The sequence below is a fragment of the Eleginops maclovinus genome, chromosome 19, assembly GCF_036324505.1.
Source record: "Eleginops maclovinus isolate JMC-PN-2008 ecotype Puerto Natales chromosome 19, JC_Emac_rtc_rv5, whole genome shotgun sequence".
In the NCBI taxonomy this organism is placed as follows: Eukaryota; Metazoa; Chordata; class Actinopteri; order Perciformes; family Eleginopidae; genus Eleginops; species Eleginops maclovinus.
The window spans coordinates 23,781,561-23,796,224 of record NC_086367.1 but is presented as its reverse complement, the minus strand read 5'-3'; the positions used below and the strand labels follow the sequence as shown (position 1 = coordinate 23,796,224).

General features: G+C 38.5%; 1 protein-coding gene across 2 annotated transcripts; it reads left to right on the top strand.

The window, feature by feature from the left end:
* The first annotated feature begins 807 nt into the window (after positions 1 to 807).
* LOC134881836 (tandem C2 domains nuclear protein) lies at positions 808 to 13,468 on the top strand. Of its 2 annotated transcripts, none has more exons than XM_063909408.1 (12): positions 808 to 890; positions 2,188 to 2,262; positions 3,000 to 3,194; positions 4,970 to 5,128; positions 5,894 to 5,967; positions 8,743 to 8,812; positions 9,067 to 9,167; positions 10,069 to 10,185; positions 10,373 to 10,564; positions 12,749 to 12,863; positions 12,950 to 13,149; positions 13,262 to 13,468. In XM_063909408.1, exons 2-12 carry the CDS (start codon positions 2,196 to 2,198, stop codon positions 13,370 to 13,372), a joined length of 1,401 nt encoding a protein of 466 aa, XP_063765478.1. In that variant the 5' UTR covers positions 808 to 890; positions 2,188 to 2,195; the 3' UTR covers positions 13,373 to 13,468. The 2 variants fall into 2 exon arrangements, with proteins under 2 accessions (XP_063765478.1, XP_063765477.1); XM_063909407.1 differs by having other exon boundaries at positions 833 to 890; positions 2,145 to 2,262.
* Positions 13,469 to 14,664: the final 1,196 nt, after the last annotated feature.

Below are 14,664 nucleotides of genomic sequence, written 5' to 3'. Positions count from 1 at the left end.
AAAAAATACTTTCATTTGCATTCAAACATTTCCCTCTCGCTGGCAAACATTTAGAAACTGGGGAAAAAGTTGGATCATGGCATTCAATTCGGAGGGATTATAACAGAGGATGGGTCAAAATCACATCAACGGTAACTTCTTTCAGTGGAGGAAAAAAGAAATATAACCCTTGTGTTTGAAACAAATTTGCAATTTCTACAACAATGTGGGGGGTGGGCTTGGTTCTACCAAATTTGGGGGGTTTCTGACTACTTTTTAGGGGGGTGATACCATATTTGGAGTATGTGTGAGCTCTGTAACCAATGCTGGGGTTGCAGTAGCACGATTTGTGGTGCTATAGCCAAATTTGGAACAATCTTTATGGGAATGTTATCAAATTTGGGGGGATCGTGCTGTTTAAACAACATTCCTGAACACTAAATGAAGGGGGTTTTAATCAAACAGGAACAATTTGATTATATCCCTTTTACTTTTGGTTGGTTTAAATGTTGGTCCACTCAAAAGATGTATTTTAGAGCCAATACAGTATGCTAAGAAGAGAAAGCAATAACTGTACCTGAGCTTACTAAATAAATAAATAATGATGATGTAGTCGGTGTTGGGATATCGATCGGGGGGAAATGAAATGATAGAGAGCTCAACTGTGGTAAACAAAGAGAAAATCCAAACAAAAAGCGCTGCTCTCATGGCAGTTCGGGGAAGGAAGTGCAAACAGAGACGCAGTCCGGGAAGAGAGAGGCAGGGAGAAAGGGAGGAGTAGGAGGGAGGGAGGGAGGGAGAAAAGGACCTGTAACTGAAGAACATAACCCTGAGAACACCAGCGTTCCTCTCCAGTCGCTGCTCCACTGGATGTACACACTTTCCCCTCCCTCAGGGAAAGCATTGCTTGGGTAAGTTTACTTTTTAACTCCTGTAGTTCTTCAAAGTCAGAGCTGACTCATTGCTGTTTCATGCATTTCGAAAAGCCACATTCCTTCAGAGGCTCGCAGCACCAAGCAGTGTTTGCTGACCGGTGATTTGGGGAAATGTAATGTTTAACTCTCTTCACTTGTTGTTTGCAGCCGAGGGATTGGTAAATGTTGTCCTAGAAGAGAAGGAAATGTAAAACTCTCCTGAGAGAATGTTACTGCTCTAATGACTAAAACTGCTGTTTGAACCTTGAAATATCTTACAGATTAGGGATTTGATTGACTTTTGAAAAATGCGGGAGCTGTAGCAATCCTTCTGTAATTGTAAGGGACTATAACAGTAACATTAACCACTGTTTTGGTCATTGCACCAAATTATAACATATTTTACATTTTACAACAATATATTCTTTGGGAACAAAACCAGGTTTGCCGGTATCGTAGTCCTACCACAAGTAATGGATAACAATGTATGATTTTGTGGCTCAATGAACATTTGGAGGATTTGTGAGTAACTAATCCATTTTAAGTATCTCTTGCTTTTTTTTTGAAGGTGCTTTCCCTAATTTTAGATAGTAAAACACATGTAGACCACCATACCAGAGTTGGGCAATACAGAACAATTTAGGATAATACCCAATTTGTCGGGCACTTTACAAAATTGTGTTGATTTTTGGATCATACCAATACAACGGGGGTTTGTACTAAATTTAGGAGATTTTTGCAATTGTCTTTTTTTGGGATTATTACAAATAACTAAACTTTGGGGACAATGTTCCAACTTTGGGGGGGTTTTGTTCATAATAACTAACATACATTTAGTTCATGTTCTTTGGAAGCCTTTGGATTATACCAACATGCAAATATGGTGGGGGAAACCACATTTGGGCAACCTTTGATGGTGACTCAAATTACTCTAATGTTACTTTCTCAAATGACAGATCTTTGAGGTTCAACACAAATGCTTTTATTTGAATTAGATTACATTTTGGAATCACGTTTTAAGGACTGCGCCAAATTGTACGATGGTTTTGCACTACAGCAAAAATGTGCCTGTCGTATTTTGGTTATTTGGACATCCAATGACACTATTTTAGACATTGTAAGCTTACTATAACAAGCTTTGAGATCACATTTGCTGTTAAATGTATGGATTAATGCCAAATGTGGAGCGTTATCAGCTCCTGATTAGATCCCCAGAATAGTTTTTCCATGCCTTCTGGTCTCTCTGTTCAGTGTGTAACCTGCAGCAGCTCTTTCATCGTTCACTGGTTTCCAGTCGCAGCCATGGAGTGCCTCAAAGACTGCTGCAAGACCTTCCTGAAGAAGAAGGGGAAGGAGCAGGAGACCCAAGGTAACAATAATATCATAATATAAAGCTGAGTTTGTACAGAAGTTTTGATGGAAAGGATGCAGCTCAAAGACAAACAGAAAATAAGAGATTTTATTTAAGGCATGTGTGCAGCAGGTGTGCAGCATATGTGCAGCAGGTGTGCAGCAGGTGTGCAGCAGGTGTACAGGACTTTAAAGAAGGTACAAACTGAAGGAGAGTACATACAATAAAATGATCTCAGCCACTCAGAAAATGAAGAATAAAATAGAATAATGAAACAATAAACCTTCTGTTGTTAGAAAACAACGTTAGAGCACAAAGCAACATTTGGGGATTTATTATTGATTTATTTTTGATATTTGGCCAAAACAATCTTTATTTAGAGCATTTGGTCATACAACAAAATATTTTGGGGATTATAACTCGCTTTTTTTTAATACTATATTGAGGGGCCCTTGCGGCAAACCTACAATTTAAAGAAGGTGAAAATAAAATGGTCTAAAGATAGGCTAACAACAGTAGAGTACAACAAAAAGCAAGAACAACACGATTAAAGTAAAGACTAATAGAAGGGGTCTATTGTTTATAATAACCATGCGGTGGACCCAGGTTCGAATCCGGCCTGAGTCCCTTTGCCGTGCGTCTCCCCGTTTCTGAACTGCACTGTATTAAAGGCACTGGTTGCCAAAAAAAAAACCCAAAAACGTTTAACCTGCACACATTTGATTTCTAATTAAATTATTTCCTCTGCTTTCAAGTGACCGCTCTGAAGATGCCTCCCAAGGCTTCAGGATTGGATCTGGAAGAGGGGAAAAGAGACATCACAGAGGATTACCTCCTGTCCAAACTGCCCCCCAACGGCAGAGAGGTGCCGTTTGTCCTCCCCACCTTCAAGGCCTCCTACATCCAACCCCGAGGCTCCCGATACCCCAACCTACAGTCCGGACCCCAGAGTACGTACCTACTGAGAAAAGCTTTGATTGGGCTCATTGATATGTTCATCTTAAAGGTATTTTATGTAAGTTTTCCACTTTAAAAAGCCTGAAAATGAATATATTGTTGAGAAATATCCCCAATGTTTCCAAGAGAAATGTGTAATTTGAATCAACCTTTACTTTATAAAGTATAAAAGTACTGATTACACATTTCTACATCATTATTAACAATCAAATAAAGTCATGTATAGAATTCAATCAGTCTTTTACTTTGGATTCGTTAAGAACATTTGGTTATAATACGTCTTTGACTTTTACTTAAAAGTGCTATACCAAGAGAAGCTGAAGACTACAACTCCCATGATCCCTTGCTTCTTCACAACGCAGCTAAAAATCTTTTGTTTTATTTCATTTGAGAGAGAGCCAGAACACTATTGTGTGTTTTAGGGATTAATAATCTCATCATCAGTTTGAGCTGTGATGGGAAACACCACAGAAACCTGTCTCAGATGTTTTTGTTGTCTAAAGGTTGGGTAGGTAAAGAATGGAGTCAGTAACCAGATTAAACAAAACCCAGGTAACCCAAGAGTTTATTTCCTGCTATAACACATGTAGTCCTTCCTAAACATAGGGTCAGGTTCAAGTAGGTTTTCCTGCATACCTCAAGTGACTTTAATTACCATAAAAAGCACTTTGTATATTTAAAAGGCATCATTACGATTATTATTATGATCATTATTATTATTATTATTATTATTATTATTATTATTATTATTATTATTATTATTATTATTATTATTATTATCATTATCATTATTATTATTATTATTATTATTATTATTATGATGATGATGATTATTATTATTATTATTATTATTATTATTATGATTATTATTATGATTATTATTATTATTATTATTATTATTATTATTATTATTATTATGATGATGATGATGATGATTATTATTATTATTATTATTATTATTATTATTATGATTATTATTATTATTATTATTATTATGATTATTATTATGATTATTATTATTATTATTATTATTATTATTATTATTATTATTATTATTATGATGATGATTATTATTATTATTATTATTATTATTATTATTATTATTATTATTATTATTATTATGATGATGATTATTATTATTATGATTATTATTATTATTATCATCATTATTATCATTATTATTATTATGATGATTATTATTATTATTATCATCATTATGATTATTATTATTATTATTATTATTATTTATGTTACTATTTTAAATATGTATTTTTTATTATTTTTGTAATTACCTCACGGCAAAACCAGCAGCAAGAGTTTTTTGGAGAAGTGCCTCTCTTTAAATCTTTAATTGGACCGATCAGTCATGGCAGACAGAAGCTGTTAAAGTTTGAACAGAATGGACGGTTATAGGGTCAGATGTTTAATTAGGAATGGCAGCCTTCTAGTTGAGTGCTCTCATAAATAATAACAATGTCCTGATTATGGGAGAAAACCTTGTTGCTCTGTGTGTGGCATGAGTGAGAATGGCACTTCATATTCAAATGGATAGTATGAAGGGCCATTCTCACACATGCCACATGCCGGGTTGAATTGAAGTTTCACTTTCATTAAAATCAGCTCAGAGCTCACTGAGGGACGACCTGATGTTTGCTCACTCAAGCACCAGGATGTCCTGCTTCTAAAGGAAAAGCTTCAGTATTGTATTTAAGACAATCGTTTATCAAATGGAGGTGTGTGTTGACCCCCGGCTGCCGTGGGTCTGCAGGTTCGGCTCGGTGTACGTACGCAGAGAGGAAGGCCGAGCTGCTGGGCACCTCTCAGTTCACCTACAGCCCAGAGGCCAGCTTCCACCAGGGGTACTTCACCCCCGGGTCGACCCGCCGAGACACCGTGAAGGACAGAGAGCCCGGCCCCCAGAGTCCAGGTAACAGTACATCCAAAACGTTGTGCATGCTGCTTTTATGTCATGAATATAACGCAAAACAAAAACATAGAAAACAAAAAAAACAAAGGAAGTGAAAAAAGATTACGTAGAAATATGAAAATAAATCTAAATGCTTCAGTGTTACCTATTTTAAAATCTGGAAAGAAAACATAAAAGCAAGTATTGGAAAAAATCATAAATCTTGATAAGAAGAGAAATACAATAAATTATGGAAATGAACTCTATAAAAAAATACACATGAAACATAAAGTAGGATAAAAGCAAATCACAAGACCAATCAAAACATTGTATATGTTGAATTAAACGCATTCAAAAGTATAATACTGGTACAACGACATTTAAAAGAAATGTACTATGTGTACAAGTACTATATATATATATATAAATATAAAAGAATATGCAATCTACATAGTGTACAATGTCAAGTGTGTATTTTAAAATGTAAAAGCCAAGAGAATTGGCAGAAAACTGAATAAAATAAAGCAGTATAATAAATAAAATCTAAACATTTTCCTAATTTATTTTCATGCTTTAATGAGTTTACAATGACAACCAATTCAAGATGTCTGGATATCCACGTGCACGTTCATCCTTATATCCCCACAGATTTAGAACATATGCCAATAAGACAGTACAGTTTGTTTGCAGTTTTAAGAAAGAATGGTGATAATTAATTGCCCTGAATAAAACACAGGGAAATGGAATGAAACCGAGTTCATGTTTTATGATATTTTGACCCCCCAGGCTGGCCTCTGAAGCCGGCCACTGAGCAGCGACTCAGCAGCTCCATGTTCGACCTGTCCAGCCCCCACATGCAGGTGAGACTTTATCTAATCTGCACTCACACAGTTTCTCACCCTCTGTCAACCAACAGTCAAAATAGTGAAATACTTTCCACTGCACTCTGCAGAAAAGTGGAACAGTGCAAACACGCCTGACAAAGCTGCTATTTTGATTTAAGGGGCAAAGTTAAGGGGGTCATTTTATCCGGAGGGGTTGAAAAATAAGCTGATTTTTGCTGAAAATGGATTAAAAAAATACTTCCTTAGCTAGAGGAAATACAACTGAATAACGAGTTGGTTTACTTTTTTAAATGTACAATTATTTTCGTTCAAATAATAAAATGCATTTAATTGCCATATTCTCTAAATACTCCTTTCACTTTCATCATGTCAACACACTTTAGACAATTATCGGGTTGTTAAAGTATGTGCTTTCACATAACATAGAGTAAAAATAGGACAGATATGCTCACACCTAGTTATTTAGGTATGGATTAAACAAAACGGGTACAACCTGTTGTTCATGAGTTGCTGGTAGGTCCTTTTTTGGATGTAGCTAGGCTAGCTGTTTCCAGTCTTTATGCTAAGCTAAGCTAACATGCTATTGGCTTTAGCCCAATGATGAGCTGGCTGATGTAAGAGTGGTACCAATTATTTTTTTGTACGATTTAAACAAACGAGGATATAACCTGTTAATGACTGAGTTTTAAAAGTGAAAGTAGGAGGAACTTCTTAGCTTAAGATGTAGCCACGCTATCTGTTTCCAGTCGTATGCTAATCTAAGCTAACATGCTATCAGTGTTAGCCCAATGATGACCTGACTGATATGAAAGTGGAAATCGATTTTATTTGTTTGCATGGATAAAACAAACAAGGGTTTAACCAGTTAGTTATTGGTTTTTTTTAAAGGTGATAGTAGGAGGAACTTGTTAGCTTTAAATGCAGGCTATCTGTTTCCACCTTTTTCCAGTCTTCATGCTAAGCTAAGCTAACATGCTATTGTCTGTAGCCCAAATTGACTTGTCTGAAATGAGAGTGGTATTGATCTCATCCTCTTGGCAAGAAGTGAGCATATTTCCCAAAACACTTGCTTTGAATATAACTAGACATGCAACATAAATACACATTTAGATTTGTGATAACTGCTCTGCACTTCTAACCAGGAGAGGTGCCTCACTGAGATTACAATGTTCAATTAAACTCTGTATTTAATTAATCAATTATATCCCATTTGCACTGGTAAAATTCCAGCAAAGAATCTTAACTTAATGATTTATGATTTGAGATAATTATTTTTATTTTCACTTGAATATTTTCTATTTTCCACTACGATTCAAATGGAAATATATGTCATTTTTGTTTAATTTATGTGATTTTTAACATTATATTATTTAGTACTTTGGATTATTTTACATTTATGAATGTAGGTACATTTTTCGGAATAAAGACAATACATTAGTTTTACTTGTAACTTTTTTAACTACAGTTATGAATCACAGAGTTAAGCTTATGACTCATTCTGAAACTGATCTAACGGCGATGTGGAATAGGTGATAAGGACAGTGGTGATTAGTAACAGCTTCTGCAGTTATTCATCCCGTTTGGCGGCTGTCCCTGAATGCATCTCTGTTTGCTATGATTCAGTGTCTTGGTCAAAGTGGAGTTTAATCAGTAATACAGTCAGAAAACAATAAGTATTCCTGGGCGTGTTTCTTTATTGGTGTTGTACGCCTGTCAACAGTTTCAAATTAAAAGCAAAGACCGTACAATCAATTTCACGCCTTGCTTTAACACACCACGGACACCTTTCACTCTCCTATTACTCAGAGCAACATGCAGGAGTTGTTCAGCTACACTGACTGTTTAGTTTGGCAGCGTTATGAGCAAACAGTAGTACGTTATGATCACATCACCTTGGTAATAGACCCAACAGTAAACAAATAAAGCCGGTGTTGCAGAAGGTACGTTTGGAATAAACAGTGCAGGTAGAGAAAAGATAACTGAATTGAGGATTTATTTTAGAGATTTAACGAGGGATTTTAAATGATTTTGTATCAGTCTATACCCACTATTGGTTGGATTAGCATGTACTTTTTCACAAGTATTTTCAGTCCCAAGAGGATAAATCATAAAGACATTGGGATGTTTTTCCTCTAGCACAACAAGAAGGTTGACATTTCCGTTTATCAGTAAAATGTCTTGAGTAATCTTGGTTGGATTGGCATGATATTTGGTACAGACATTCTATTCCGTGTTCCCAAGAGGAATAAGTCCTGAAGATGTTAACAGCCTGGCTTTTTCCTCTACCGCCACAAGGAGGTTGACATTTGAGTGAAATGTATGGACATCTGTTGGTTGGTTTGCCATTAAATGAAGTACCGGCATTCATTCTCCCCAGAGGATAAATGCCGTTGACTTTGGTCACCTTCAGACTTTTAAGTTGAGCTGCACAGTTTTAACTTGTTTGAAACCTGGACTGAGATTGTAACTAAAAAGTACCAAGTACTGTCCACAACGTTTGCTAATAGAAAACCTGAAGAAAAACAAACATTTGATCATGTGCCATTTTATCCAGCTCCAATAACTTAGGCTGAAGACTAGATACCTGAAACATAGAGGACATGCTTTTACCATTCATGTTTTATGCAAAAAGCATGCTAAACTAAGATGCTAAACCTCATTAGCACGTAGCTCTATGTTCTGTAGAGCCTCACAAAGCTGTAGAATCTTGGCTTATGGTACTTTTTTGGGTTTAAGTGCTAAGTGAATCTGTTATGTTGTCCTGACTATCTCCCGTTTCTTCACCCTCAGCGCTTCGACTCGGTCTCCAGCGTCCTCAGCAGCACCACCTCCACGATTGGCTCCATTGAAAGCAGCCTGGGTAACTTAAATACAGATGTTTCTCTCGTCTACAAAAACTTCACCTTTCAAACTCTCTATTAAGTCTGATTATAATCGCTGTGCATTGTGCAGGCATCAAAAGACCGACACTGTAATCACCTTCAAACGTCTCACTCAGGTGCAGCTCTGAGCCTGAGAGATAAGCCTTATATAGATTGAGTTATTCCAGCTATAAGCAGCTTTGTTTCAATGAGAGGAATCTTTTCCATGTCTAACGTGCTGCTGTTGTTCCAGACTCCATCACGCTGTCCGGAGATGAGCGTGAGCTGGGGAAGGTGTGCGTCCGGCTGAGCTACCAGGAGGCTCTGGAGCAGGTGTGGATCACTCTGGTTCAGGTAAGGTTACCTGCAGGGAGGAGAGGGAGGCAACAAAAAGCTCCTTTGTGCTCCTCCGCAGCTTTTCCTCAATGGACCCTCTGTATGTCCAGAACACAGGGCTCTGTTACATCCTCTTAGTGCTCTAATAACTTCGGCTCGGACTCTCTGAAAGTGGATTTGATTTGAGATGCAGAAGTGTCCTCAGTGATGCTGCAGCACACAGATCGGTGTGTCTGTGCATGCACGCAAAAGATGACACAAAATTGGTCAATTTTCTCGGCTATTGTGCTTCCATAACATCTTCTTCTAGACTAGTGTAAAGAAAACATCCAAAATACACGTTTAGGTTTATTTTTCTAACTTTGTTTATGTTTGTAGATTCCTCCTAAATTCACCTACAGTAAGCACTACATGACGCCTCATTTGCCTATTCAAACAAAACCTTTAAAACAACTTGCAATACAAACGTAATTGTGTTAATGTCAGTAATGAAGGGGGGAAGTTTCATGGTGAAATCTATTAGTTTAATTTCTCACCTTATTCACATTTGGTGTCTTAATGCAGATTGCGCAATCATTTTTCAATGGACAGGGGCAAAAATAAAATAGTGGCACCTCTTTCCCACCAAGATCTGGGTTTTGGTTGTGGTTCATTTTGATTCTCTAGGTCAGACCAGTACTTGAACTATCCATGAGGACATTTTATTTAAAAAGATTCAGCCACTGGGCTTGCACAAATTCTCCTTTTTGTGACATTATGTTAAAAATGAAGTTCCTGTTGAATTACTGAAGTGTAACATTGATTATATTTATGGATTTTCTGCGAAGTAGAGCAGCCTGTTTGCTTCAGAGCAGTGTAAACGATAAATATTCCTGACCTGCCTCGACCTAAATGTCTTTTCCTCTCTTTTCCTTATCAGTGTTCAGACCTCGGCACTTTTCCAGATGGAGTTGACCAACCAAAGATTGGATTTAAAGGCATCATCACCATCCCCAAACCCATACAGTTCAAGAGCTCCATCAAGGAGTATCAACAGGTAACGCTGCAGACCACCGTCTAAAACTTACACTATCTTAAAGGTGAGATTAACTGATTGGCAGCGCAGCTTTTAACCGGCTTTAAAGGAGATTTCTTTCCGTGCATCGATGTTATTTTAGGCGGATTTCTGCAGACTGTTCCTGTTTCATTTAGAGTTCTTCCTTTATTCTTCCTCCGCTCTGCAGGATGTGTGCTTCATGGAGACCTTTGTGTTTGCGCTGCGTCTCCAGCAGTTGCGCTGCAGTGCTTTAGTGCTTCGGCTGCAGACACACAACCCCAAGAAGCGTACAGTGGCTGAGTGCGTCCTCTCCCTGAGGCAGCTCGACTCGCAGGAGGCAGAGCACTGGCTGGAGCTCAACCTCAAGTCCAAATCCCCTGTGAGTCGAGTGTGTTATTGACATACACTGTAGCTCTATCACTCTGTTTGTCACTGGTTTTCAAATAGATTTACCAGGAAGTATTTGGTTATTATTTCCAAACAGAAGCACCACAATCATTGGTAAGGTTTTACTATTGTTATAGTAACCTGTTGACCTCCAGGTGAGACATTATGCTAATTTCTCCGGTTTCACACTTGTGTGTTATGGTTTCTAATGTATCCTATTGAGCTCAGACAGCGCTTCTCATGTGTGTCTGAATTCCACCTTAGCTTTCCAGCATTTTGATGCATTGGTTATATAGAACCAGGAGCTTTAAAATGAAGAGCAAATCACATGCAAAATGAGACAAATTGAGAAACACATCTAGGAGTTTATTTGACTAAATTTGTTCGTTTATGTCGTTTATCCAAAATTCACCTGACATGACGCCTCATTTGCATATTTTAATATATAATTTAAAAATACTTGCAATACAAAACATAATTGTGTTAATGTCAGTAATGAAGCGGGGGAGTTTCATGGTGATATCTGTTAGTTAAATTTCTCACCCTATTCACCTGTAGTGTCTTAATGCAGGTTGCGCAATCATTTTTCAAACGACAGATTAAATCACACAGAAAACTCTCTTCATAAAATGGGACAAATTGAGAAACACTTCACTTGTGATTTTTACATTTAGAACAAAGTATGGTGTTTCTGTTTTTTTAATATATCAGTGATATTTGAGCAAAATTCAACTGTTCCATGTATTTCAGGATGGCAGGATGCTAACATCTGCCATGTTAACAACAACAACCAAGTATTGGAAAACAGCTATTTTGACCTCTTGAGGAAGCTAGGTAAAAAGGTTTAGCAATGTGATTCAACTTCATAACAATGTGTACAATAGTTGTTGAGATATTAACCAAAAATATTGACTAACTTGAGTCAGCTAGAAGAGTCAGCTGACTGTAATCCAAGCTGCTGTCCAGGTGTTGTGTGCTCCAGGAAAAACCCTGCAGTGTGGGAATATCCTGAACTCTCATTATTAATTCTCCACCGTTTCCTCCGTGGGCTGCTGTCTTTTATCGCTCCTTTGTATGTGCACAGTAAATAAGAGCAGGGCACCTTGTGTGGCTTATAAAACTGTCCCCATGCATTGTCACACATGCAAGACCTTGTGTTGTTTTATAATAGCAGGAAAAAGAATGGGATTGGGATTCATTATCGAGGGGAAATTTGGGAGGGAATAAATGGCCTAACCAATTCTATGATTTGTTTGGTTGATAACTGGATGCATGTCTGGCCATGAATAGTAACATATGAACTATTTCTGCTCCTAGTGAAGCAGACAGTGAATCCGCATTACGTTAAGTGAGGGATTTTGATCCATCTGCTGGACACAAAAGCCACAAATATTCCAAATTACCGTCAGGACCGGCTCTTAATCGAGGGGACAGCTGGAAGTCTCAAAGCATTTTGAACAGAAGCAGAGCAGCTGGCAGATCTAACATCAATCAGACAACAAGACAAATCTAGAGCCAACGTGAGGCTTCACCTGCTAGCATTAGTGTGCTAACATGCTAACAATGACCATCTAAGAAGCTGATGTTTAGCAGGTATAATATTTGGAGGTACAACCTTGACTTTTACTTAAGTATAAATATCAAACTAAGGCCATACTGCGAGTTGGAGGAGCACATTTCTCTGTTCTGGTGTTGAGAAATACAAGCTGACATCCGGGGAGAGCGCTGAATGAAAAGGTTAAACGTTAAGCACCTCAAACTGCTGGTTGGATGTCCACACCTCAGTAACGGTTCATGCACTCTGTACATTCGTCTGGCCTTTTTCTTTTTTAAATAACTTCTTTTTTGGGCCCATAATTGAAGGTCAATGTGTTGTAGTGTTAAAGCCACTCTCCAAAAAGCTGTCCTGACAGTTTCGGCTGATTATTCGAGAGATCTGCGATAAAAAGGTCAAACTGAAGCGATTTGTTTAGTGCTCAGGCTCCACTTATACATCTTGTTATTCCTGAAGAAATACAATGTTATTTTCCAACAAAGAACACCTAAAGGAAAAGCTTTTTTTTACATCAATTATGAGAGAAAGGATGAAATATTCAAAGATTTGATTTCAATCACCGTCCAAAACACTCTTTTAGATGCCTAATTATTGAGCTTGAACTCATTATGTCTCTTTCAGGTGTGCCACTCTGAGCTGCATCTCACCACCTGCTTCCAGCCGGTCAACGGACGCATCCAGCTCCAAGTCCTCGCCGCGCAAAATCTCCCAGCATCCTCCTCTCCGCTCACCCAAGGTACTCAAGGTACCGCATGTTCTCCTTCAAGAAAAGAGAGACTGGCTGCAGTGTGAGTAACCGTACTGTTTGTTCTACGTCTGAAGTGTTCTTCGTCAAAGTGGAGATGCTCCAGCTGGGTCGGGTGGTGATGAAGAAGAAGACTCGCGTCCTGAAGGCGTCGGGGGGGCAGTGTCAGTGGAAGGAGACCTTTCACTTCCTGTTGGCGGCGTTGGACCAGGCCTGCTCGCTGACGGTCAAACTGTACAGCCGGAGCTCGGTGCGGAGGAAGCAGTGTCTCGGACAGGTGAGAGGAAACTCCTCTGAGAGAGGGAACTTTCTGCCGCTTAAAAATGATGATTAAAAGATGAAATGCAACAAGCTGAGGACTAACATTTCCTTCCTAATGTTCCCTGCAGGTTCAGGTTGGGTTTGACAGTCCTGTCCCCGAGGCGGTGGAGCAGTGGAAGGACACGATGGCTCACCCGGAGAAAGTGGTGCCTGCATGGCACAGCCTGAGCGCTGCCTAAACATCTCCTCCAACATCTCCTCTATCATCTCCTCTATCATCTCCTCTAACATCTCCTCTATCATCTCCTCTATCATCTCCTCTATCATCTCCTCTATCATCTCCTCTAACATCTCCTCTATCATCTCCTCTATCATCTCCTCTATCATCTCCTTCTATCATCTCCTCTATCATCTCTTCTAACATCTCCTCTATCATCTCCTCTATCATCTCCTCTAACATCTCCTCTATCATCTCCTCTATCATCTCCTCTATCATCTCCTCTATCATCTCCTCTATCATCTCTCTATCATCTCCTCTATCATCTCTTCTAACATCTCCTCTATCATCTCTCTATCATCTCCTCTATCATCTCTCTAACATCTCCTCTATCATCTCTTCTAACATCTCCTCATCTCCTCTAACATCTCCTCTAACATCTCCTCTAACATCTCCTCTATCATCTCCTCTATCATCTCCTCTATCATCTCCTCTATCATCTCCTCTAACATCTCCTCTAACATCTCCTCATCATCTCCTCTAACATCTCCTCTATCATCTCCTCTAACATCTCCTCTATCATCTCCTCTAACATCTCCTCTATCATCTCCTCTAACATCTCCTCTATCATCTCCTCTAACATCTCCTCTATCATCTCCTCTATCATCTCCTCTATCATCTCTCTAACATCTCCTCTATCATCTCTTCTAACATCTCCTCTATCATCTCCTCTAACATCTCCTCTAACATCTCCTCTATCATCTCCTCTATCATCTCCTCTATCATCTCCTCTATCATCTCCTCTAACATCTCCTCTATCATCTCCTCTAACATCTCCTCTATCATCTCCTCTAACATCTCCTCTATCATCTCCTCTAACATCTCCTCTATCATCTCCTCTAACATCTCCTCTATCATCTCCTCTAACATCTCCTCTATCATCTCCTCTAACATCTCCTCTAACATCTCCTCTATCATCTCCTCTAACATCTCCTCTATCATCTCCTCTATCATCTCCTCTAACATCTCCTCTATCATCTCCTCTATCATCTCCTCTATCATCTCCTCTAACATCTCCTCTATCATCTCCTCTATCAGCTCCTCTATCATCTCCTCTATCATCTCCTCTATCATCTCCTCTATCATCTCGTCTAACATCTCCTCTATCATCTCCTCTATCATCTCCTCTAACATCTCCTCTATAATCTCCTCTAACATCTCCTCTATCATCTCCTCTATCATCTCCTCTATCATCTCCTCTATCATCTCCTCTATCATCTCCTCTAACATCTCCTCTATCATCTCCTCTAACAT